The 27,942-nt window shown below is 43.8% G+C and overlaps 1 protein-coding gene across 1 annotated transcript; it reads left to right on the top strand.

Annotated features, from left to right (window-relative positions):
• Positions 1-465: 465 nt before the first annotated feature.
• LOC129832324 (proprotein convertase subtilisin/kexin type 7-like) lies at positions 466-27,072 on the top strand. The gene is made up of 16 exons (XM_055896310.1): positions 466-572; positions 4,851-5,324; positions 5,768-5,902; positions 6,302-6,467; positions 12,038-12,128; positions 12,349-12,403; positions 14,160-14,298; positions 14,379-14,479; positions 17,375-17,542; positions 20,582-20,686; positions 20,867-20,969; positions 22,880-23,036; positions 23,240-23,340; positions 23,481-23,574; positions 23,738-23,855; positions 23,929-27,072. The coding sequence occupies exons 2-16, from the start codon at positions 4,911-4,913 to the stop codon at positions 24,070-24,072; spliced, it is 2,091 nt and encodes a 696-aa protein (XP_055752285.1). The 5' UTR covers positions 466-572; positions 4,851-4,910; the 3' UTR covers positions 24,073-27,072.
• Positions 27,073-27,942: the final 870 nt, after the last annotated feature.

Below are 27,942 nucleotides of genomic sequence, written 5' to 3' on the forward strand. Positions count from 1 at the left end.
TTCCTGAGTCTATCAAGAATGGTCCACCACCCAAAGGACATAAAGCCAACTTGACACAACTGTGAGAAGCATTGGAGACAACATGGGTCAGCATCCCCGTAGAACGCTTTTGACACCTTGTAGAGTCCATTTATATTTTTTTATTTAACTCCATACCCTGACAAATTGAGCCTGTTCTGAGGGCAAAAGGGGAGGGGGGTGCAACTCAATATTAGGAAGGTGGTTCCTAACGTTTAGTATAATCAGTGTATCATTCATTTAAAAGTCAAAATATTGCTGTGAGAGATCTGTAAACTTGTATTATATTTCACCTCACCTGTTAGTCTACCTGGGTCTCCCTTAGATTAACAGACTGGTACTCAGGCTAACAAACATTCCACTCCTTGTACTCCCTGTCATATGCCAAAAATGTTTGGCAAGGAGTGTAATGACGGTTTAACTCATCCAAGTGGATAATAAAAATTAAAAATAAGTTGTTGCGGAAGTGACGACATTACGGAAACTACAGTCTCAGCTATCGTAGATGAAATTGTAGTCCACAAATAAACGGCAGAAAAGACGTCGACGAAAAGGTAAAATACATAAATCAGTATGACATTTAGCCATGTGACTATAGTACTTGCTTGCGTGTTGAGGACTAGCTGACAATGGCTATTTCACGTCGTTAGCTGGCTTGTTGTTTGTCAGCCATACTGTCCGTTTATAGCGAGCGTAGCTAATTAGCAAGCTATCAGATGAACTAAGGAGTTCTGGCTATTTACGTATCTAGCTGTCGAATAAAAATATATAGTTAGCAATGTGTTTCGCTATTTCGTTTGTCACAGTCGTGTTATAAAATGAGCTTCCAAACTGCTGTAACTAACTAGCTCCTATAACGCTGGTAGTTAGTTAGCTTACATTACTGTACAGCGAGCCAATTTACACGCCCGAAACAAAAGTGGGATTTTATATTAATGCATCTAACGTTAGCTAACAAACGTTAGATATGTCAAGTTAATTACATCTGAAGTTGGGAGTTAGTTTAGTAGAAGTAGGCCTAACACACAACTTCACATAGTTAACGTAGCTAACAAACATGTCTTTGTTAATTTCTGAATCTATCAACATTGATATCCATACTATGTTTTCCCCGACAACTGGATTAATAACACTGTCCCTGCGTAGGGTTTCCCAAACTCGGCCCGCCCTGGATACATGTTTTGGTTTTTGCCCTAACACTACACAGCTGATTCAAATAATCAAAGCTTGATGATGAGTTCAAATCAAATCACATTTTATTAGTCACATTTTATTTTATTTTTATTTATTTTACCAGGTAAGTTGACTGAGAACACGATCTCATTTGCAGCAACGACCTGGGGAATAGTTACAGGGGAGAGGAGGGGGATGAATGAGCCAATTGTAAACTGGGGATTATTAGGTGACCATGATGGTTTGAGGGTCAGATTGGGAATTTAGCCAGGACACCGGGGTTAACACCCCTACTCTTACGATAAGTGCCATGGGATCTTTAATGACCTCAGAGAGTCAGGACACCCGTTTAACGTCCCATCCAAAAGACGGCACCCTACACAGGGCAGTGTCCCCAATCACTGCCCTGGGGCATTGGGATATTTTTTAGACCAGAGGAAAGAGTGCCTCCTACTGGCCCTCCAACACCACTTCCAGCAGCATCTGGTCTCCCATCCAGGGACTGACCAGGACCAACCCTGCTTAGCTTCAGAAGCAAGCCAGCAGTGGTATGCATACACATGGTTAGCAGATGTTAATGCGAGTATAGCGAAATGCTTGTACTTCTAGTTCCGACAATGCAGTAATAACAACAAGTAATCTAACCTAACAATTCCACAACTACTACCTTATACACGCAAGTGTAAAGGGATAAAGAATATGTACATAAAGATATATGAATGAGTGATGGTACAGAACGGCATAGGCAAGATGCAGTAGATGGTATAGTGTACAGTATATACATATGAGATGAGTAATGTAGGGTATATAAACATAAAGTGGCATAGTTTAAAGTGGCTAGTGGTACATGTATTACATAAAGATGGCAAGATGCAGTAGATGATATAGAGTACAGTATATACATATACATATGAGATGGGTAATGTAGGGTATGTAAACATTATATTAAGTGGCATTGTTTAAAGTGGCTAGTGGTACATTTTTACATAATTTCCATCAATTCCCATTTTTAAAGTGGCTGGAGTTGAGTCAGTATGTTGGCAGCGGCCGCTAAATGTTAGTGGTGGCTGTTTAACAGTCTGATGGCCTTGAGATAGAAGCTGTTTTTCAGTCTCTCGGTCCCTGCTTTGATGCACCTGTACTGACCTCGCCTTCTGGATGATAGCGGGGTGAACAGGCAGTGGCTTGGGTGGTTGTTGTCCTTGATGATCTTTATGGTCTTCCTGTGACATCGGGTGGTGTAGGTGTCCTGGAGGGCAGGTAGTTTGCCCCCGGTGATGCGTTCTGCAGACCTCACTACCCTCTGGAGAGCCTTACGGTTGTGGGCGGAGCAGTTGCCGTACCAGGCGGTGATACAGCCCGACAGGATGCACTCGATTGTGCATCTGTAGAAGTTTGTGAGTGCTTTTGGTGACAAGCCGAATTTCTTCAGCCTCCTGAGGTTGAAGAGGCGCTGCTGCGCCTTCTTCACAACGCTGTCTGTGTGGGTGGACCAATTCAGTTTGTCCGTGATGTGTACACCGAGGAACTTAAAACTTTTCACCTTCTCCACTACTGACCCGTCGATGTGGATAGGGGGGTGCTCCCTCTGCTGTTTCCTGAAGTCCACAATCATCTCCTTTGTTTTGTTGACGTTGAGTGTGAGGTTATTTTCCTGACACCACACTCCGAGGGCCCTCACCTCCTCCCTGTAGGCCGTCTCGTCGTTGTTGGTAATCAAGCCTACCACTGTAGTGTCATCCGCAAACTTGATGATTGAGTTGGAGGCGTGCATGGCCACGCAGTCGTGGGTGAACAGGGAGTACAGGAGAGGGCTCAGAACGCACCCTTGTGGGGCCCCAGTGTTGAGGATCAGCGGGGTGGAGATGTTGTTACCTACCCTCACCACCTGGGGGCGGCCCGTCAGGAAGTCCAGGACCCAGTTGGTTATTTGAATCAGCTGTGTAGTGCTCGGGGAAAAAAACTAAATGTGCACCCAGGGGGAAAGTTTGGGAAAGCCTGTCCTAGCACAATAATGTACAAAAGCAGGGTTTCCCAACCCTCTCCTTGGCCCATACAGATGTTTTACATTTTAGTTTTAACCCAACATTGGCACACCAAATTCAATTAGTCAAATCCGTGATGATTAGTTGACTAATTGAATCAGGTGTGGCAGTTTAGAGTTGAATCAAAGACGAAGAGAGGCACAACTCTGCGGAAAATCTGTCTCCCACCAGCAAGTGGTGTTTTTGTATGGAGGTCAATGAGTGTTGAATATGGTCAACAAATAAAATGTATGGCTTATTTGCTACATGAGGTTTATTTTTAATCAGAGGTTTTGTAATGCTGGAGTTAAGCGTGTACTGATAAGTAGGACATGTGACATCCCGGCAAGTTGTCTTAAGATGGCTATGCATATTCATGGAATGAGACTAGTAGCATAGCAACTCTCCATTGAATTCAGGCGGTTAATGTTAACAACCCTCATCGAATGATAAAAAATAGGACTACAGTAATGTGATCCTTCAATCCAAAGAAAGGATAGGCGGGAGCTAGACAGCCTGCTATGCTGCTTTGTGGACAACGACGCCCATTGTTAGGGTGGAGATGCATGTATATTGTCTGTACATCTATAATCTTTGGTTAAAACAAAAATGTAAAACGTATAGGGGGGAGGAAGCGAGGGTTGGGGAAACCCTGGACTAAAAGAGCCTATGTTCTGACCTTACGTGTTCTGTTTGGAGGCAAATTGGCTCTGGCAGCCAAAACTGCCAAATGCTCCCATCTAAACGTGAATCGATTCTCAATTGCGGTACGGTTCTTGAAACATAAAGCCCTTTAATAACACAATCATTTCATAAATGCAAAATATACACTTACTTTACGCTGTTTTTAAGCGGTTTTAGCACAGTATTTTTCAGTGACAACACTTTAACAAATAAGCACCAAAGATAGTTATGCATGGGCTATCCCTGCCCTAGTGTTGATGTCCTCGGAATAACATGTTGAACTGGTCGAACCACCCAGAAATGACAATCTTTCCCTTTGTTGATGTAGTCTAGCTTATTCTGCTTTTCGCTAGATTCTCCTATATTAATTTACAAGCTTCACAAAATGTGGGTTCAAGTGGCCTCTGTCCACAGTCAGAAACAACACAATTTGTGTGAATTCGTGTCATGACAAGTCTGTGTGCGCTGTAATATGAATAACACGCATGGTTCTCTTAGTCAGGTTATAGTCCTATTCTTTCCTAACAGAGAAAAGGGGCATGTCAATACTCGGCAAAATATGCATTGGTCACAATGGCTTTGGCATTTTGTAGAACTTGAGTTGATTCATATGCTACATGGAGTTGTCCTCGTATTCTGTGGTTAGATTAGCAGGATCATAGTGTCACATGGATATGGTAAAACACTTACCGTCCGCTTCTCCAGTGTCAGTAACAGCACAATGTTATATAGGCCTGGTGCTGTGATTGGCTGGAGTTCTGATATGAACAGTGTGCCAATGGAGGGTGTGTACCAGTGCATTACTCTGAGGGCTGTTGAATATGAGAACTGGTCTGTTGTTGTGAAATCTCGCTACTGCCGTTTGAATGCCACACTGCAGTAGAGCCATCTCTCCCTCTTCTGTGTGTCCAGCTACTTTCTCTACTCCTCCTCACCACCCTGTCTCCTCAGGCTGCAGGTCCTAATGTGGAGGCGGAGCAGAACTTGCGTTGAGCACGTGCCTGTGTTGCCATGGGGTCACCCCCCTTGTTCCTGCTCCTCCTGGGCCTGACCCCTATGCTCCGCCTGACTGTTCATACCTTCCACACGTCTGCCCCTCCCCCGGCTCCTCCTCCCTCCTGTGGGCCGGGCCAGTCCTGGGCCGTCCGGCTGCACACAGACTCAGAGCTGCTGGAGGCTGAAGGCTCCACCCTTCACGAGCTGGCCAGCAGGGTGGCTGAGCAGGCTGGCCTGGAGAACAGGGGCCAGATAGGGCAGCTGGAGGGCCACTACCTGCTCTGTGCCGGGCCTGAGGGGGAAGGCAGGCCGGGGGACGTGCTGGCAGCCCACCCTCATGTGCTCTGGCACTCCCAGGAGCAGGTCCTCAGCCGCTCCAAGAGGGCAATAGCCTTCAATGACCCCAGATACCCATTACAGTGGCACCTGGTGAGAATTAGGCCTAATCTGTCTTCTTCTTTATTTTTCTTCAGAACTGTTTCATAGCTAAGCAATATTCAGATCTACTTACTGCACACCTATAGCCTATAGAATATTAAAATCTACTTACTGCACACATATAGCTTATAGAATATTCAAATCTACTTACTGCACACATATAGTCTATAGAATATTCAAATCTACTTACTACACACTTATAGCCTATATAATATTAAAATCTACTTACTGCACACATATAGTCTATAGAATATTCAAATCTACTTACTACACACTTATAGCCTATAGAATATTCAGATCTGTAAGAATGCACAGTACTTTTTAAACTGTCGGTTATATGCCACGTTTATTTTCATTCCTCATTTGCAAACAATATCTTCAACTCTAACCTTTGTCACTTCCTTGCTCTTCTCCTCCTCTCCACCCACCCGCAGCACAACGATGTCAGGGTGGGCATGGACATCAATGTGACTGGTGTATGGGAGCACAACATCACAGGGACAGGGGTGACAGTGGTGGTCGTGGACGATGGGGTTCAGCACACCCTCCAGGACATTCAGCCAAACTATGTGAGTTTCATACTGGCCACATCTAGGCCTATTTCCTTTTGAAGCTTTTTACTATTAAAATGGGTAAGCTGACGCACACCCCAAAGTCTTTTGTAGAGGTTCTGATTTACGGAGAGTAAACTATTAAAAGAAAGTAGGTCACAGACTCTAATTATGCTTCCAAATATTTTATGGGTATCTCAACCAACGTTCCGGCACACTTCTTCAGGGTTAGGGTTCAGTGCACCGAAGAAGGCACAGTGTGCCATAACATTTCTGGGAGCATAATTAGTGACTTTGTTTCTTTTTAAAGCATTTTGCTGATGTCTTCATGTAGTATGTTCTTTTCCAAATTCATATTCTCACATGCTTTATTCTTGACAAATACAAATGTTCTCGTGCTTCATTCTGTCCCTTTAGAGTCCAGAGGGCAGTTATGACTTGAACTCCAATGACCCAGACCCCATGCCCCACCCGGACGCCCGCAGTGACAACCACCATGGCACGCGCTGCGCTGGGGAGATCGCCGCTGTCTCCAACAACAGCTTCTGCGCTGTGGGCGTGGCCTATGGCAGTAAAGTGGCAGGTACATTGTGTGTTTGGAAAGCATGGTTATGGTAACCGTCAGAAGATTTTACAGGGTTGTATTCATTAGTGCACACCTTAGTAAATAGTTTTGCACGGAAAATGAACATTTGTGTTGCTTTTTGGACAAGATCGGGTAGTACCTCTCTGTTTGTCCTTTTCTTCAGTTTGGTGCCTAGGGGGGAATTCAGACCCAAGATAGGCGCGCATAAATTGAACTTTTCTCTCTACGAGTATTCTGATCTTGAACGCATGTGACAGCCAGCTAAACGTTTGGGGTGGATATCATAGAAATTGAGGTGCCAGAGGTGTACACCGTATTCTGACCTTGACTTAATTCCCTTATAATTCCACCACCTTTACGCGCAAGGAAACCATGACTAATGTCGAGCACCTGTCGATTCCAAGTAGAAAAAACATCTATTTCATTTACATTACATTTACATTTACATTTAAGTCATTTAGCAGACGCTCTTATCCAGAGCGACTTACAAATGGGTGCATTCACCTTATGATATCCAGTGGAACAACCACTTTACAATAGTGCATCTAACTCTTTTAAGGGGGGGGGGTTTAGAAGGATTACTTTATCCTATCCTAGGTATTCCTTAAAGAGGTGGGGTTTCAGGTGTCTCCGGAAGGTGGTGATTGACTCCGCTGACCTGGCGTCGTGAGGGAGTTTGTTCCACCATTGGGGTGCCAGAGCAGCAAACAGTTTTGACTGGGCTGAGCGGGAACTGTACTTCCTCAGAGGTAGGGAGGCGAGCAGGCCAGAGGTGGATGAACGCAGTGCCCTTGTTTGGGTGTAGGGCCTGATCAGAGCCTGAAGGTACGGAGGTGCCGTTCCCCTCACAGCTCCGTAGGCAAGCACCATGGTCTTGTAGCGGATGCGAGCTTCAACTGGAAGCCAGTGGAGAGAGCGGAGGAGCGGGGTGACGTGAGAGAACTTATTAATAATAATATAAAAAAAAATAACTTATTATTAACTTAATTTCCAATAGTAATGACACCATTCTCCATGCATGGTAATGTATAATTGATAAGGGCTACAGTTGAAGTCGGAAGTTTACATATACTTAGGTTGGAGTTATTAAAACTCATTTTTCAACCACTCCACAAATTTCTTGTTAACAAACTATAGTTTTGGCAAGTCGGTTAGGACATCTACTTTGTGCATGACACAAGTAATTTTTCCAACAATTGTTTACAGACAGATTATTTCACTTATCATTCACTGTATCACAATTCCAGTGGGTCAAAAATGTACATACACTAAGTTGACTATGCCTTTAAACAGCTTGGAAACTTCCAGAAAATGATGTTATGGCTTTAGAAGCTTCTGATTGGCTAATTGACGGTGTACCTGTGGATGTATTTCAAGGCCTACCTTCAAACTCGGTGCCTCTTTGCTTGACATCATTGGAAAATCAAAAGAAATCAGCAAAGACCTCAGAATTTTTTTTTGTAGACCTTCACAAGTCTGGTTCATCCTTGGGAGCAATTTCCAAACGCCTGAAGGTACCACGTTCATCTGTACAAACAATAATACACAAGTATAAACACCATGGGACCACGCAGCCGTCATACCGCTCAGGAAGGAGACGCGTTCTCTCCTAGAGATGAACGTACTTTGGTACTTTTCTAGGGACAATTAGGAGGCCTGCGTCTTTAGACCGTAGCGTACATATAGGTATGTACGGCAGAACCATATCGGAAAGATAGGTAGGAGCAAGCCCATGTAATGCTTTGTAGGTTAGCAGTAAAACCTTGAAATCAGCCCTTGCCTTAACAGGAAGCCAGTGTAGGGAGGCTAGCACTGGAGTAATATGATACATTTTTTTGGTTCTAGTCAGGATTCTAGCAGCCATATTTAGCACTAACTGAAGTTTATTTAGTGCTTTATCCGGGTAGCAGGAAAGTAGAGCATTGCGGTAGTCTAACCTAGAAGTAATAAACGCATGGATACATTTTTCTGCATCATTTTTGGACAGAAAGTTTCTGATTTTTGCAATGTTACGTAGATGGAAAAAAGCTGTCCTTGAAACAGTCTTGATATGTTCGTCAAAAGAGAGATCAGGGTCCAGAGTAACGCCGAGGTCCTTCACAGTTTTATTTGAAACGACTTAACAACCATCAAGATTAATTGTCAGATTCAACAGAAGATCTCTTTGTTTCTTGGGATCTAGAACAAGCATCTCTGTTTTGTCCGAGTTTAAAAGTAGAACGTTTTCAGCCATCCACTTCCTTATGTCTGAAACACAGGCTTCTAGCGAGGGCAATTTTGGGGCTTCACCATGTTTCATTGAAATGTACAGCTGTGTGTCATCCGGTGTCATCCGCATAGCAGTGAAAGTTAACATTATGTTTTCGAATTACATTCCCAAGAGGTAAAATATATAGTGAAAACAATAGTGGTCCTAAAACGGAACCTTGAGGAACACCGAAATGTACAGTTGATTTGTCAGAGGACAAACCATTCACAGAAACTGATATCTTTCCGACAGATAAGATCTAAACCAGGCCAGAACTTGTCCGTGTAGACCAATTTGGGTTTCCAATCACTCCAAAAGAATGTGGTGATCGATGGTATCAAAGGCAGCACTAAGGTCTAGGAGCACGAGGACAGATGCAGAGCCTCGGTCTGCCGCCATTAAAAGGTAATTTACCACCTTCACAAGTGCAGTCTCAGTGCTATGATGGGGTCTAAAACCAGACTGAAGCATTTCGTATACATTGTTTGTCTTCAGGAAGGCAGTGAGTTGCTGTGCAACAGCTTTTTCTAAAAATGTTGAGAGGAATGGAAGATTCAATATAGGCCGATAGTTTTTTATATTTTCTGGGTCAAGGTTTGGCTTTTTCAAGAGAGGCTTTATTACTGGCACTTTTAGTGAGTTTGGTACACATCCGGTGGATAGAGAGCCGTTTATTATGTTCAACATAGGAGGGCCAAGCACAGGAAGCAGCTCTTTCAGCAGTTTAGTTGGAATAGGGTCCAGTATGCAGCTTGACGGTTTAGAGGCCATGATTATTTTCATCATTGTGTCAAGAGATATAGTACTAAAACACTTGAGTGTCTCTCTTGATCCTAGGTCCTGGCAGAGTTGTACAGACTCAGGACAGCTGAGCTTTGGAGGAATACGCAGATTTAAAGAGGAGTCCGTAATTTGCTTTCTAATGATCATGATCTTTTCCTCAAAGAAGTTCATGAATTTATTACTGCTGAAGTGAAAGCCATCCTCACTTGGGGAATGCTGTTTTTTAGTTAGCTTTGCGACAGTATCAAAAAGAAATGTTGGATTGTTCTTATTTTCCTCAATTAAGTTGGAAAAATAGGATGATCGAGCAGCAGTGAGGGCTCTTCGATACTGCACAGTACTGTCTTTCCAAGCTAGTCGGAAGACTTCCAGTTTGGTGTGGCGCCATTTCCGTTCCAATTTTCTGGAAGCTTGCTTCAGAGCTCGGTTATTTTCTGTATACCAGGGAGCTAGTTTCTTATGACAAATGTTTTTAGTTTTTAGGGGTGCAACTGCATCTAGGGTATTGCGCAAGGTTAAATTGAGTTCCTCAGTTAGGTGGTTAACTTATTTTTGTCCTCTGACGTCCTTGCGTAGGCAGAGGGAGTCTGGAAGGGCATCAAGGAATCTTTGTGTTGTCTGAGAATTTAGAGCACGACTTTTGATGCTGTCACGTTCCTGACCTGTTTTCTGTTGTTTTTGTATGTGTTTAGTTGGTCAGGGCGTGAGTTGGGGTGGGCATTCTATGTTATGTGTTTCTATGTTGGGTGTAATGTGTTGCCTGATATGGTTCTCAATTAGAGGCAGGTGTTTGACGTTTCCTCTGATTGAGAACCATATTAAGGTAGGCTGTTCTCACTGTTTGTTTGTGGGTGATTGTTCCTGTGTCTGTTGCACTACACGGGACTGTTTCGTTTGTTAATTCGTAAGGTTAGTCTGTTCCTGTTCGTGCGTTCTTCGTGTTATTGTATGTTCTCATGTTCAGGTCTGTCTACGTCGTTTTGTTGTTTTGTAGTTATTCAAGTGTAGTTCGTGTCAGTGTTCGTCTTGTTGAATAAATTCTTTCATGTCTTCATACCTCGCTGCGTGTTGGTCCGATCCATGCTCCTCCTCATCCGAGGAGGAGGAATTAGACGAGCGTTACAGAATCACCCACCAACAAAGGATCAAGCAGCGGGTTAACGGGCAGCAGCCCGTTTTGATTAACGGATGTCCTATACACCCAAGCTATTCATCTTCATCTACATCTTCTTCAAACCTACTGAGTTTATTTATGCCCTCTAGAATGTTTTAATTATATGTCCAGGCTTTTCTCCATTACATTTTTTTTTGTATCATTCTAAATATTATCCTCTATCGGTAGCCACTGTCAGTAATTCCCAAATACATTTATAACTAACTTTTTAGTGTTAGTTTCCTTCAATTTGTGGTCTACATTTTGCATCATTCTTTTCTGCTTACCTTCCTTTCCTCTGTCATGTCTGTGTAGTTGTTCCTGAGGATTGCTAGCAATAGTGGAACATTTTAGGCTAACGCTGTGCAATAGTTTGGGACATGGTAGCCTATTTCAGGGTTTCCCAAACTCGGTTCACCGGATATCAAGGGGTGCTAGTTTAGTTTTTTGCCTTAACACTACACAGCTGACTCAAATGATCAAAGCTTGATGATTAGTTGATTATTTGAATCAGCTGTGTAGTGCTAGGGCAAAAATCAAAACTTTGCACCCCTTGGGGTCCCGAGGACTGAGTTTGGGAAATCCTGGCCTATTTGAATCATTTATGGAACTCATACCACACTTATCAGTGTGAGCCTGGTGCACGGTTCACGACAACTGGATCGTTGTCATACAGTTCCATTATTAGTAGGGTAGATTTCTAGAGCTATTGTTCAACCCCTATTGTACACTTTTCTCACCTTCCAATATTTTATGGCTTGATCAATTTGAATATGGCAACTTTCATGAGTCAAACCACCGTTTTTTTCATTCATCAATATATTTTGTGCGTAAAGGCTCTCCAAACCAATTTTTTATGATTCATAAATACTTTCATAACCCTAAATTATCTACAAGATCAGAGTGTTTTAAAATCTACAAATTTGTTGCTGAAACGGAGACAAATAAGCATATATTTAAATGTATTTATTTATTTTATTGATCCCTAATGTTCTGAACCCGTTCTCTATATATTATATTGTCTGTCGAGAAAATTCTAATTAAAGGTACACCGTATTTAAAGGGATGGCTTTAGATAAATGTGCTGAAAACCCCATAGAATAAAAATTCCATGAGGAAATCTGTTGGCCAGCAAGTGGGAGGGTTTTCAGCAGTTTAATTCATTGTATTCAGTGCGTGTAAAGGAGCCACTCCCAAAGAGCTCGCTGTGCACCTGCATAAGGTACGGCTGAATACCAAATACTGAGAAATGCTTAAATCAACCCTTGTGAATACAACCCTGGTCTGGTTAGGTGCTATCATGGCCCTAGTTTGGTGTAGTTTGTTGTTATCAGATTCGTATGTTTTGAAGTCCTTTCTTCACGTCATGTTTTGTCTGTTCAGGTATCAGAGTCCTGGATGGTCCGCTCACAGACAGTATGGAGGCGGTGGCTTTCAACAAGCACTACCAGATCAACGATGTCTACAGCTGCAGGTACAACAGCGTGCAGCTCAGCCTCGCAGGACTCTGAACATGCTTGGTTTGCTTATAATCTCAGCATAAAGCAAAATATTAACCGGAATATACAGCCAACCACAGTTCTAAGCGTGGTTATAAAGAAATGCCTCTCTCTCTAGATTTTTTCTCCGCTGCTCTAATGGCTGTAGGAAAAATGTGTCTGACTCAACTGTACTCTCTTCCCTTTCCTCCTCAGTTGGGGTCCTGACGATGATGGCCGCACTGTCGATGGACCACACCCCTTGGGCAAGGTTAGCGTGGATACAACATACGTTACTACACACAACCCATTTCTAACAAATTTTACCAGTCCTAGGCTGCATTCCAAACACTTAAGACACACCCTCAGCCCTCAAATTAAATGGACACTTCTGATGACGTCTGACGAGTTTACACTTGCAGGTCAAGGTGCGAGGGAGGAAGGAAGGATTTTTAAATGGACCACCCTTGCCCAGAAATGTGTCACTCGTTCATCCCGCGATGATTGTTTTTTGTCATCCACCGGTAGCTTGTGGGTGCTTTATATGCGCTACAGTCAATTATCATTGCATGTCTACTTATATTAACTATATAATTATTAATATACGTCTACTGTATGATGGCAAAAGCAAATGAATGACCTAACTAACGTTAGCCTGCCTAGCTGGAACTTCTGAAGAAGGAACATGTTTTATTTCTACAATTTCCAAAAGCTAACCAGACAAAAACATTACTTTTGCGAGACGTGTTTGTGCCGTCATGTGCATTAGTAGCACAATTTCTAACTTATTTACATTCGTTTTTACATACACTTGTATGTTGACTTCTCCATATTGACGTTGAGTTATTAAGTCTTAGTGGATTTACATTCATCGCGAATTGAATTATGGGGCGTTTCAGGCCCTGAAGTGAACATAATTGTACACTCGCAAACACGATCAAAAACGAGGGCTGAGGGGCTTACTTTGTGAACTTCCATTGTTTGGACTGACGTCCAAGATGGTGACAGCGAGGGTAAGTGGAGGAGGGTGTGTCTTTGATGAGTTTGAAACGCAGCCCTAGTCTCCTTATAGAAATGCATTTCTGCACCACTCTTCGGTACCAGCAGAGGGCAGTATACTGTTGCTCTCAAGGGCACGGTTTGTGTGAGTTTCTTATGAGACAAAAAAAAAAGAAAACACATCCCTTACACACGTACATGCACATATACACACACACACTCTGACTTGAGACAAAGTGCCTGGCTTTTTCTGGTCATGTTCGTTTCCTAGGTGTGCCTCACTCCCTGAATGGCGTTGGCAGGCACTGTGGAAATGAATCAAAACCACCAAATCCCCTCAGCCAGTCCTCGTGGTCTAATAGAAATTTGTGCTAGCTACTGCTTCCAGCTTTTCACAAACCTAAGAATGGCGGTATACACACAGGATAGGATTATAATGACATACGCTGACTATACCAAACATTAGAAACACCTTCCATGGACCCTACAATGTGTCAAGCGTTCAACAGGGATGCTGGCCCACGTTGACTCCAATGCTTCCCACAGTTGTGTCAAGTTGGCTGGATGTCTTTTGGGTGGTGGACCATTCTTGATACACACAGGAAAATGTTGAGCATGAAAAACCCAGCTGCGTTGCAGTTCTTGACACAAAACGGTGCGCCTGGCACCTACTACCATACCCCGTTCAAAGGCATTTAAATCTTTTGTCTTTCCCCTTCACCCCTGAATGGCACACATACACAATCCATGTCTCACGGCTTTCAAATCCTTCTTTAACCCGTCTCCTCCCCTTTATCTACACTGATTTGAAGTGGATTTAACAGGTGACCTCAATAAGGGATCATAGCTTTCACCTGGATTCACCTGGTCAGTATATGTCATGGAAAATGTTTTGTATACTCAATATTGAATATTCAGGTATGACTAGGCCTGTGATTGCTGCTATGTACTCTGGTTGGCTGTATTAGTCTGCAAGAAGTTACTAGGCGTGACTAACTGAAGCAAATGTTTCCTTGTTTGGCCTGTAGGCGGCGCTGCAGCACGGAGTGATTGCTGGCAGACGGGGCTTTGGCAGTATCTTTGTCGTCGCCAGTGGCAACGGGGGCCAGTACGAGGACAACTGCAACTACGATGGCTATGCTAACTCAATCTACACTGTTACCATTGGTCAGTGAATAGGAGCAATGTTGTCTGTCTCTGTGTCTGTGTGTTGAATGTTTCTAACCGTGTGTGTGTGTCTCTTGTAGGAGCAGTAAATGAGGAAGGGAAGATGCCCTTCTATGCTGAGGAGTGTGCCTCCATGCTGGCTGTCACCTTCAGCAGTGGGGGCAGAACGCTGCGTAGTATTGTGAGTCTGTACTGCTAGTAACACACACACCATTTCGAGGGAGTTTTCACACATGGTTCTGAGCTATAGTTTGAATCCAAGTTCGGTTATTTGTTACATTGTATTTTTTTTCTCCATTTGGTCCGTTTGGGTTCACATTGCCAAATGTCAAACAAACTAAAATGCCTAAACTACCACGTGTTCATGCAATTCCATGGTTTATCGGGGATTTAATGCAAGCATTTTTCTATCTATGATTATCAAGAAGCATAACTTGTGTGTTCCAAACTTCATATTGCTTTCGCTTTGGTTTTCCAACAACATGCAGGGATAAACAGCGCAATAGCCACTCTAACTCTGACGTGAATAGGCAATTTTCCATAGCCTATATCCCAGCCCCCCTCTCCCCTAACATGCATCGGATGTGCTCATAAATACGCTGCTTCTTACAGAATGTCTCAGAGATACCAAGTTATACTGCGTGCATTTCATCAAATGCTCTGTCAAACAGACAATAATACTGCGCACCTCTGGTGCTTTTCCTGTGTTTGGTCCTGCATTCTCACCTGCAGTGAACTGCACCACGGTACCAATGGAATCCCCCTTACAAAGACTTGTTGTGCCTAGGCCCTTAAGACATAGATTGAGAAAGTTGGACAGTCGGATGATGACAGATGATACTGTACTGTGCCAATCAGACATCTTTGAGTGAGGTAGAGAGGACACATTGATGGCTAGTGAGTTAAAGGAAAACCACCCCAAAAAATATATTTTGGCGTTTGTTTCGTTAGTCCATTGTTGATATAGTCCCAGAATGTTTTGCATGTCCGCAATCAAGTTTTCAAGATTGCTTAACTTTCAAAATACAGAAATACAGCCGGTATGAGGCATTTTGCGTTCAATGATGGTGTGTTTTGAGCGAGGGCAAAGGAGATGGGAAGCTAGAGAGGAGAGCTGTAAGGCAAAGCTCTCTGTTTGCTGCTGTTTGTTGCCATCTCCTGGGTGACATGGTTTGGCCGGGTGATGTAAGCCCTGTGCCAAAACCCTCAACCGGCATCCGGGACTTCCTGAAAAGCCAAATACACAGGCCAAGTGGTTTTTCTACCCTGTCGCACAAGTGCTCTGCACATACTATCCCACATGGCACAGTATTCCCTATATAGAGCACTGCTTTTGATCAGTAGTGCTCTATACACGGAACAGGGTGGCGTTTGGGATACCGCCACTGTATCCACCCACCAGCACAACCGCTTCTAGCTACCATGTGCTATGCTGCACTGCCACCACTGCTATGCACCATTTCCCTCATTACATTCCCAACACACGGGTCCCATTTGATGTTGAGCAGTGCTGAAGTCTGAGCTCTCTCCTCCGCTCTGTGCTTTCATGGCTTTGACAGCTGCTTTAAATGAGAGCAGGCATTCTAGTTGACATATGTCTGTGGATTCTTCCTCCGTCCCTTTCCCGCCACAGCAGAGAGCCTGTAGTGTTCCTGTCAGACTGTTTCTCCTCTCTGTGTCCGACCAGGCCTGTCGTCACCTAGGATCAAACACCCCCTAGCTATGTGTCTGGGACCAGTGCTCCAGAGAGGTCCCTTACTCCTCTAGGAGACGAGCTGTTTAGACAGCACTGTCTGCATGGTCTGGATCTGTACTGCATGGTTGCGTCACAAATGGCTCCCCATTTCCTTTTTATAGTGCATTATATATTTAATATTATTTAACCATTATTTTGACAGGGAGTCGACGCTGAGACTACGGTCTCTTTTCCAGATGAGTCCTGTATAGCACCACAATACACATCAAACTACACATTCATATACACACATTAAAATACAGATTATCATGCACAACAATACACGAAAAGCAAAACACAATCATAAAAAAACTGACATTTTCCAGTACAAAGATCCCCTAACAACTGTCTGAAATGCCCTAGAGGCACCAATTCCTCCGATTTTGAAAGTGTATTGTAGATCATTCCACATGTAAGGTGCAAATAAACCTAAAAGCAGATCTGCCCAACACAGTGGAGCTGGAAGGGATCTCCAGAGTCCGCCGTACCTGAGCACCGGGTCCGGTAGCCCGTACATCTATAGGTTCACAATGAGGTAAGGTATGGCAGAAGTTTATGCAAGAGGGCTTTATAGACAAAAAAAAGTGCAATGCATCGATCTACGAGACTTCAAGGAGAGCCAGCCCACATTCTGAAACAAAATGCAATGATGTGTACGGAACCCATCACCCGTAATAAAGCACAAGGCGCTATGATATACAGCGTCCGATGGCTTCAATACAGTGGAAGCTGCGTTCATATATAAACCTATATAGGGAATAGGGTGCCATTTGGGACCATATTTGAATGCTGCACACTTCAGTATATACCACTGTCATGCATATTATGCTCATAAGCTACTACATATGCAACAATCCACGCTATACTCTAAGCCAAAACTCTACACGCATCACAGAGCTTGTACGTTATTCTCTCTTTGTTTACGTCAAATATTGAACCCATGGACTATCCAGGGTATTTTCCACTGAAGTCCTATAGGGAATAGGCTGTCAAATGGGACAAAACCATAGTAATTTCTCTCAATTGGGAAGGGCTGTGGGATCTATGTTGGTATGCAGGTATGAAGCATGTCAGAGATCATGTTTACCAGTGAATCCATCAGCAGCCCTTTTCTCTCTGTCCCTGTATTCCTATCAATCTTTCTCCCTCTTTCACCACTTCCTGTCTGTTTTAGCACTTCTCTCTACTTTTTCTCCTCGTTCAGCCCCTCCAACTCTCCATCTTTTCTGGCTTTTCCCTCTTCCTCCCTTGTCGTCGCATAGCTCCTTACCACTGACTGTTTTTAATAGCGTCTGAGATTCGTATACATGTTTATGACTCTTCTCTGTGTGTACTGTGTAGGTGACGTCAGACTGGTCACTGCAGCAGGGCACGGGCTGTACTGACGGACACACGGGCACCTCGGCGGCGGCACCCCTGGCGGCTGGCATGGTAGCTCTGATGCTGCAGGTCCGGCCCTGTCTCACCTGGAGAGACGTGCAGCACATCATCACCTACACAGCCACACAGGTACAATATACATGACAACAGAGTGACATCATCACCTACACAGCCACACAGGTACAATATACATGACAACAGAGTGACATCAACACCTACACAGCCACAAAGGTACAATGTACAGTACCAGTCAAAAGTTTGGACACATCTATTCATTCAAGGGTTTTTCTTTATTTTTACTATTTTCTACATTGTAGAATAATAGTGAAGACATCAAAACACATATGGAATCATGCAGTAACCAAAAAAGTCTCAATCAAGTTATATTTTATATTTGATGACAGCTTTGCACACTCTTGGCGTTCTCTCAACCAGCTTCACCTGGAATGCTTTTCCAACAGTCTTGCAGGAGTTACCAGATATGCTGAGCACTTGTCGGCTGCTTTTCCTTCACTCTGTGGTCCAACATCCCAAATCATCTCAATTGGGTTGAGGTTGGGTGATTGTGGAGGCCAGATCATCTGATGCAGCACTCCATCACTCTCCTTCTTGGCCAAATAGCCCTTACACAGCCTGGAGGTGTGTTGGGTCATTGTCCTGTTGGAAAAACAAATGATAGTCCCACTAAGCGCAAATCATATGGGATGGCGTATCGCTGCAGAATGCTGTGGTAGCCATGATGGTTAATTGTGCCTTGAATTCTAAATAAATCACTGACATTGTCACCAGCAAAGCCCCCCATACCATCTCCATGTTTCACGGTGGGAACTACACATGCGGAGATCATCTGTTCACCTACTCTGCATCTCACAAAGACACAGCAGTTGGAACCAAAAATCTGAAATTTGGGCTCATCAGACCAAAGGATAGATTTCCACCGCTCTAATGTCCATTGCTCATGTTTCTTGGCCCAAGCATGTCTCTTCTTCTTATTGGTGTCCTTTAATAGTGGTTTCTTTGCAACAATTCGACCATCAAGGCCTGATTCACACAGTCGTTGAACAGTTGATGTTGAGATGTGTCTGTTACTTGAACTCTGAAGCATTTATTTGGGCTGCAATTTCTGAGGCTGGTAACTCTAATCAACGTATCCTCTGCAGCAGAGGTAACTCTGGGTCTGTGGCGGTCCTCATGAGAGCCAGTTTTATCATAGCGCTTGATGGTTTTTGCGACTGCACTTGAAGAAAGTTCTTGAAATGTTCTAAATTGACTGACATTCATGTCTTGAAGTAATGATGGACTGTTATTTATCTTTGCTTATTTGAGCTGTTCTTGCCATAATATGGACTTGGTCTTTTACCAAATAGGGCTATTTTCCGTATACCACCCCTACCTTGTCACAACACAACTGAATGGCTCAAACGCATTAAGAAGGAAAGAAATTCCACAAATGAACTTTTAACAAGGCACACCTGTTAATTGAAAGGCATTCCAAGTGACTGCCTCATGAAGCTGGTTGATAGAATGCCGGGAGTGTGCAAAGCTGTCATCAAGGCAAAGGGTGGCTACTTTGAAGAATGTCAAATATATATATTTTTAAATTGTTTAACAATATTTTGGTTACTACATGATTCCATATGTGTTATTTCATAGTTTTTATGTCATCACTATTAGTTTGACTATTTCTATATTGTAGAATAAAGAAAAACCTATTGTAGAATAAAGAAAAACCCTGGAATGAGTAGGTGTGTCCAAACTTTTGACTGGTACTGTACATGACTACAAAGTGACATCGTCACCTACATGCCCTCTGAAGCACACTTCAGACATACAGTGAGGTCCAAAAGTATTGGGACAGTGACACAACTTTTGTTGTTTTGCCTCTGTACGCCAGCACTTTGGATTTGGAATGATACAATGACTGTGTTAAAGTGCTTTAATTTGAGGGTATTTTCGTCCAAATCAGGTGAACCATTTAGAAATTGCTGTAATTTTCCAACATAGTCCCCCCATTTTATAGGGACAAATTAATTTACACTGAGTGTATAAAACATTAAGAACACCTGCTCTTTCCATGACAGACTGACCAGGTGAATCCAGGTGAAAGCTATAATCACTTATTGATATCACCTGTTAAGTCCACTTCAATCAGTGTAGATGAAGGGGAGGAGACGGGTTAAAGAAGGATTTTTAAGCCTTGAGACTATTGAGACATGGATTGTGTGTGTGAGTGCCATTCAGAGGGTGAATGGGCAAGGCTAAAGATTTAAGTGCCTTTGAACAGGGTATGGTAGTAGGTGCCAGGTGCACCGGTTTGTGTCAAGAACTGCGACGCTGCTGGGTTTTTCACACACAACAGTTTCCTGTGTATCTCAAGAATGGTCCACCACCCAAAGGACATCCAGCCAACTTCACACAACTGTGGAGTCAACATGGGCCGGCATCCATGTGGAACGCTTTCGACACCTTGTAGAGGCCATGCTCCGACGAATTGAGGCTGTTCTCAGGGAATAGGGGGGGTGCAACTCAATATTAGGAAGGTGTTCCTAATGTTTGGTATACTCAGTGTATATGTTTATTAAAGTAGTCAAAAGTTTAGTATTTGGTCGCATATTCATAGCACGTAATGAAGCTTGTGACTCTACAAACTTGTAGGATGCATTTGCTGTTTGTTTTGGTTGTTTCAGTTTATTTTGTGCCCAATAGAAATGAATGGTAAATAATGTATTGTGTCATTTTGGAGTCACTTTTATTGTAAATAAGAATACTTCTACATTAATATGGATGCTACCATGATTACGGATAATCCTGAATGAATCGTGGATAATGACGAGTGCGAAAGCTACAGAGGCACAAATATCATAACCCCAAGACATGCTAACCTCTCACCGTTACAATAACAGGAGGTTAGACATTTTTGGGGGTATGATATTTGTCCCAATACTTTTGGTCCTCTAAAATGGTCCTCTATGTACCAAAAAGTGCTGTTAAAATGAACAGTCTGCACTTTAACCTCATGGTGCTGGAGTACAAAGAGAAATAAAAAAAACTGTCACTGTCCCATTACTTTTGGACCTCACTGTATGACTCACCTTGTTGTACTGTATCATTAATCACTGCTACGCAGGCACATACAGTTCCTAATTGAGAGTGTGTGTGTTTCTGTAGTATGATGTGCAAGGGGACTGGAAAATCAATGGAGCGGGCTTCCACCACAGTCACCAGCACGGCTTCGGCCTGCTCAATGCCTGGCGGCTGGTTAACGCTGCCAAGGTACCACCTCACTCACTTCCTGATGTCTCAGCAGCACACTAATGTCAAGCTTAACCAACTACACTACTGATACAGTATTGGTTGGGATTTTATTTCAGCTAAGTCAATATTCTGCTCATTTAAAAAAGACTGAAGGTATACATGTGGAAAGTGTGTTTTTTGTGTGTGTTTATTAATTAGGTGTGGGAGATGGTGCCATTCCTAGTGTCCTATCAGAGCCCAGTGCTGAAGGAGGAGGCTCTTGTCCCAGCCTATCCGGAGCAACTCAACCTAACCTGGAACGGTTGGTAGAGTGTGTGTGTGAGAGAGAAAGAGTGATCAACCAAGCGAGTCTCGTAAAATGCAAGTCTGAGTATTTGCTGTTTCTCTTCTCTCTGTCAGTGCTCTCCAGAGAGACCCTCCCAACAGGCAATCATCAGTCTGCCCTTATTAGGCAATGTTCTTCAGAGTCTCTCTGTCACTGGGCACACTGACTAAACTATGGAGGAGAGAACACCCCTTCCCTCTCTTTCTCTGTATCTCTTCCTCTCCCTCTCTGACACACACAGTGACATCACAGCAGAGATATCTGTATTCCTTCCTTCCTTCCTCCTCCCTCCCTCTCTCTTCTTCCCTATTTTCTAGCCTCCCTGTGGCCTCCTGGCCCAGCGTATGCAGCCTGTGTGTTGCCTGATCTGAGGTCAGGAGCAGTGTGTTTCACTGCTACAGCACAGCTGTGTGTGTGTGTGTGTGTGTGTGTGTGTGTGTGTGTGTGTGTGTGTGTGTGTGTGTGTGTGTGTGTGTGTGTGTGTGTGCGCAGTCTCACGTGACTAGGGTTTCTAAGGACAAAGCAGAGGAAGAGTTGCTGACAAAGGTTAAATGTTTTAGTCCAAGTGAAACATCTGTTTTGAATTAATGAAATTCGAGATGCAAATCGACTTTGCATTTATACATGGAAATCATTTTTCCATTCATTGAAAAGTAAGCTAGTTTTGGTTATTCCCAAAGATACATGAAGCAGGTTGTTATGTTAAACTACTCCATCGCTAGGCTATTTGTTGTCCTTGTTGCTATGTGTTTTGGCCGGTCCGTTAGCTTAAGGTCCAGCGGTTAGTATGAGCACTCGTTCCTTCCCATGAGAAAACGGAAGACTAGAGTTCCAATGTTCAGTCCCAAACGTTAGATTCCCGAAAGATAGGGACGTGTTGTTACTGAAAAGAAAAATAGTCATTAAAAGTTCAAAAAGGTTTCAAATGTCTGAGATGTTTGCTCTAAATGTCAGGAGAGGAATGTATGGGGTGCATGCCAGGCCAGCGTTGATTAAAACCTCTGCCATTTTAAACTGTGTGTCCCAAATGGCACTCTTTTCTTATTGTGCCGTACTGGGCTCATAGCGCTCTGATCAAAAGTCATGCAAATATGTATGGTAACGTGTGTCTCAATGGGATGCAGCCAAAATCACGAGTGAGATTCTAATGACAGGTCACTGTCTGTGTGGGAGGGTTTCTGAGGAACTCTTATGAGTCCAGTCCTGTATGTTTGGAAGAAGATGGCTAGAATCCAATAAGTCATTTTCCCCCTCCCAACATCCTGCTCTACCCCTATACCCTCTACCCCCCTTCACCACCAGTCTCTCTCCCTCCACACCTTTGTATATCCCTCCCTCTTCATCTCCTTCCTTGGCCCCGGGAAGTGTTTTTCCCTACATGGTAGTGGATCATTAAGGCCCATTGGCAAACAGGGGCTGAGGAAATGCCAGTGAATTACAGTACGCTGCTGCTGCAGGTCAGGAATCCAGAGAGAAAGGGAAGAGGGTGACTCCACTGTGAGGGACTACAACTGTCTGCTCTTTGTGCATATTCTAGGACTGAGACATACTGTGTTCCTCTGGGGTGGGTGGGTGGACGTTTTACTGTACTTGTGAGTACCAGAAGTCCTCACAATAATTAGCTGTAGAATATCAGGCAAGAGAGCCATTGCACTTTGGATGGTGTAGTGAAACTGTTGAAGGCTTTGGGGGGGAACAAGATTGAACAGAGGCGAAAACAAGATTGGACCTATGGGCTACCAGAGTAAAGGTCAATCACGCGTGTCCACATCAGACCCTTCACTATTATAGTTTTCATTGGCTCATCTGCTCCCCCCTTCACTCTGCCATTCCTATAGAAGGACATATAGTCATGTATTAGGATCTCTGTGCTCCTCTCACCCCAGTCACTGCAGCTGACCTCAGGCAGTCAGGGATGCAGACCTTGGAGCACGTGTCTGTCACCTTGACGCTGGTCCATACTCGCCGTGGCAGCGTGGAGATCGTGCTGCTCTGCCCCAGTGGAATGACCTCGCTCATCGGGGCGCGCCGTGCTCTGGACACGTGAGTTTGCGCACGCACGCACACAAATCAAATCAAAGTGTATTGGTCAAAATGCTTGTTTCTAGCTACAACAGTGCAGTAATAACAGATGTACACACACGGATATGTACACGCTTGTTTTAGTTTTACTCTTAAACTTTGCATAACATATAACAGCCATTGTTTTGGCATCCTTGCCTCTGTCCTGTTGCGTGTTACTCCAGGGATACCTCGGGTTACTCAGACTGGACGTTCTCCACTGTGCGCTGCTGGGGAGAGGGAGCCGAGGGCCAGTACAGGCTGCAAGTCTCTGACCACAGTAAGGGTAAGTCTCTGTCTGTCATTCACTTGCCTGCCACTGACCACTACAAGACCATATCTAAACTGAGCTCTCTACTGCTCATTCATCCCTCTCTGTGCTTCTGTCCATCTCTCTTTGTCCTTTTGTCTCTTTCTTTCTTTTAGAAGAGCCTGCGTTGCCCCTGGGCTCTCTGAAGCACTGGAAGCTCACTCTGTACGGCTCCTCCCTGTCCTTCGAAGAGGTCAAGGAGAGACAGAGGTCAGGAGACACACAACACTGTTAAAACAGCAGCCTGGGTTATATAAATAGAACATATATTATTTGTTTCTGGATCCTGTATTTTTAAAGGGAAGGGGTGTTTTGTCATTGGTGCTCCCTTAGTGGATGTGAGCATTGATTGGTTGTGTGTTTTGATTGACAGTGTGGTGGAGGAGGCTATGGGGGGGCAGTATCTGGACAGCAGTTTCTCCCTGCCCTGTCCTGCAGGCATGGACATCCCCCCTGAGACGGTCAGCCCGTTCACATCCAGCAGCCTCAAGGTATGTTACACACACACACAATATATATGCCTCATTTTGTAACTTCCTCTCCCATCACCATGTTTCTGTGTAGTCTCTGCTACTGCTGGGCTGCTTTGCTCTCTTCTGGTCCCTGTACTACACCCTGGAGGTGACCCTGGCCAACCTGGACTTTAGAGGGCTGTGTTGGTGGGACAGGGGGACGCGGGGCTCCCACAGGGGGCTGGAGATGCTCTGAGCTGGAGAAAACAGTGTGTGTTGGACTCATCACTGGAGACGCTACCACATAACACTGGAGAAAACCTCTGTCCTCATCCCTCTACGACCTCCCACCCGCCGTTCATCAGTCTAGGCCTGCTGTGAACCCAGTGGGGCAAACTGAACTGGACTGGAGACTGAATTATGTGGGCTGGAACTGTGATCTCACTGGCCCACCCATTGCTCCCCAAGTTTGTGGCCTTTTATCAGCATTGCAGCGCCCCAAGCCTGTGGCCTTTTATCAGCGTTGCAGAGCCCCAAGCCTGTGGCCTTTTATCAGCGTTGCAGCGCCCCAAGCCTGTGGCCTTTTATCAGCGTTGCAGAGCCCCAAGCCTGTGGCCTTTTATCAGCGTTGCAGAGCCCCAAGCCTGTGGCCTTTTATCAGCGTTGCAGAGCCCCAAGCCTGTGGCCTTTTATCAGCGTTGCAGAGCCCCAAGCCTGTGGCCTTTTATCAGCGTTGCAGAGCCCCAAGCCTGTGGCCTTTTATCAGCGTTGCAGAGCCCCAAGCCTGTGGCCTTTTATCAGCGTTGCAGAGCCCCAAGCCTGTGGCCTTTTATCAGCGTTGCAGAGCCCCAAGCCTGTGGCCTTTTATCAGCGTTGCAGAGCCCCAAGCCTGTGGCCTTTTATCAGCGTTGCAGAGCCCCAAGCCTGTGGCCTTTTATCAGCGTTGCAGAGCCCCAAGCCTGTGGCCTTTTATCAGCGTTGCAGAGCCCCAAGCCTGTGGCCTTTTATCAGCGTTGCAGAGCCCCAAGCCTGTGGCCTTTTATCAGCGTTGCAGAGCCCCAAGCCTGTGGCCTTTTATCAGCGTTGCAGAGCCCCAAGCCTGTGGCCTTTTATCAGCGTTGCAGAGCCCCAAGCCTGTGGCCTTTTATCAGCGTTGCAGAGCCCCAAGCCTGTGGCCTTTTATCAGCGTTGCAGAGCCCCAAGCCTGTGGCCTTTTATCAGCGTTGCAGAGCCCCAAGCCTGTGGCCTTTTATCAGCGTTGCAGAGCCCCAAGCCTGTGGCCTTTTATCAGCGTTGCAGAGCCCCAAGCCTGTGGCCTTTTATCAGCGTTGCAGAGCCCCAAGCGTATGTGAGTAAATGTACTGCGGGGGAGCAACCTAAACCCTCTGGATCTCTCAGGACCCACCGGTCTCACCTAGCAGTGCTATAGAGGTGGTAGTTTGGCTTGGTCTTTGGGTTGAAGTATGTATCACTAGTTTGGTTCAGTCCCTTACCTGGGTCTTTTAGTGTGGGATTAGATGGCATGCTGGACAACCAGACAGAGCAGCACTCCTGGGGTGGTTTCCTGGACAATGACTATCCTGGACTAAAAAGCAAGATCAATTACGAATATCCGTTGGAAATGCTTTTTAGCCCAGGATTAGGTTATATTCTGTGTCCGTAACCGGCCCTTGAAGTTTAAGTCAGTCTTCCAAAGTGTATTAGGTGTGCACCATGGGAAGGCATTACAATGCTGTGCGTGTGAATGTGTTTTAAAATGTAAATGGTGTTTGGTTTTGAGGATTTGTGACGGTGTGTGAGTGATGGAGTGCTCTTGAGATTATGGCTGCTTTTTAAATTATTTATTTTATTAATAGGATTTTTGAAAATGTTTGCATTGTAATTTCAGAAAATGTCTAATACACTGTGTACAAAACATAAAACACCTTCCTAATATTGAGTTTCCCTCAGAACAGTCTCGATTTGTCAGGGCATGGACTCTACAAGGTGTCAAGTAGCCTAGTGGTTAGAGCGTTGGACTAGTAACCGGAAGGTTGCAATTTCAAATCCCCGAGCTGACAAGGTACAAATCTGTCGTTCTGCCCCTGAACAGGCAGTTAACCCACTGTTCCTAGGCCGTCATTGAAAATAAGAATTTGTTCTTAACTGACTTGCCTAGTTAAATAAAGGTTAAAAAAAAAAAAAAAAATTGTGTTCCACAGGGATAATGCTCCATGTTGACTCCAATGATTCCCACAATTTTCTATTTGACTGGATGACCTTTGGATGGTAGACCAAGTTGCTTTTGGTTTTGGTCCACCAGCTTCAAACAGCTGTAAAAAAATATATATATATATCTATATTTTGCGACGATTTTAGATGGTACAATGATTCCCGACACTATTCAGTGCTTGTTTTCTCGCAAACTGAAATTGAGCGAAGTGTAGAATTTTTGCAACTATGAAATTAATCATTTCCACTAGATAACACAGCCATGAAGTCAGAACAGTTTTCCCATTTTGACAACAGATTACGTTCCGGTGGGAGAAATCAGTAGGCGAATATCACAGCCAATCCCAACACTAGCGGCTAAGTGATACTGTGAAACACTGTCATTCCACTATTAGCGGCAGATATATTATGGACATTTTCTGAAATTACAATGCAAAAATTCAAAGAAATCCTATGTGTAGCAGCTTTAAAGCTACAATATGTAACTTTTTGGGCAACCGGACCAAATTCATATAGAAATGTGAAATCATTCATTCCTGTTGAAAGCAAGTCTAAGAAGCGGTAGATTTGTTCTATGTGTGCTATTTCTATTCTTCCCGTTCTAAAGTTTTGTTTTTGCTTATTTTACTTTCAGTTTTGTACACTAAACTTCAAACAGCTGAATATACACTCTTTTTGATTATGTAAAATATATTTCAAAGCGGTTTAGATGGTACAGTGGTTCTCTACACAATGACTGCTTGTTTTGTCACAAACTGAAATTACACAAACTATTCTAATTTTAGCAACCAGGAAATGATGGAGCGGTTTCTGTGCATCTTTTAAGTTAATTATTTTGTAAACAGACCTCCCGTTTGGAATGTTATTTTGTGCAGACTATATACATTTTTCCACTACTTGAACTTGATTTGGGATCTGAGTGTGGGGTTGAATTTTTTTTTAATCAACTGTAATATATACACGTGTGTGTTGTACATCTATATATCAGAGTTTGATGATTTTTATGAACTGAAACATATTAAAGATTTTATTTTTATTTACTGAACTGGAAGCCTGTGTTTTGCTGTGCAAGTCACCACTTGACTGAGTAAAATGAATAAAGATTGTTGATGGGAGTTTCAGGCTGGATCATTCCCATAATTTCCCTTAATCAAACTATGGGAATTTAGCGCAAAAAAAGTTTCAATATCATTCTTGAGTCCCACTATCGCCGGCGCATTTTGGACTTCTAACCCCTGTTTAAACTGTGTCTGTTTTTTAACGGGGGCAGAGCCAGAGCGGTGTTTGAGACAAGGGCAGGTCACAAAAATGGTTATTCTCACAAAAACGTGTGTAAAGTCAGAACGGTTTGAGCTACAAGGTATTATGACCATCTGTAAAAAGCACAAGTCGTGAGAAGGTACGCGCTTCTTCTACATAGAAGATCATAGGAAATCCCAGGACTGTGTCTATAATACTGTAATAAGCTCACATAGTTGCTGTCAAACTTAACTCCACACAGTTGTCACTGACTAATTGGATATTCATTTCCCACTGAGCAAACATTTGCTGTACTTACAGGATTCTTATTTGAAAAAATCATTTTTTTGCTTAGCAGACCTTATTTGTGTATTGACATTTGTCAATAAACCTCATAAATGCCACTGTTTGTCATTGTTTTGTTTTTTTCTACTTGTTGCCCTGGTTGTCCTGAAAAGACACGGGTTAAACACTTCAATGTGAGGCTAAATATGAGTGCAGAGCAAGCAGATGAATGAAAGTAGTGAATTTCTGCTTTTTCACTGTGGGAGGCCTAGGACAAATGGAGCTAATAAGACAACAAAAAATATGTGGCTGTAAGAGGTCATAGCAGTTGGCAGGGATTGGTACATACAGTGTTAACTTGAATAACTCATCCATAACACTGGAGACGCAA

This window comes from Salvelinus fontinalis, chromosome 33 (assembly GCF_029448725.1).
Source record: "Salvelinus fontinalis isolate EN_2023a chromosome 33, ASM2944872v1, whole genome shotgun sequence".
Classification (NCBI taxonomy): Eukaryota; Metazoa; Chordata; class Actinopteri; order Salmoniformes; family Salmonidae; genus Salvelinus; species Salvelinus fontinalis.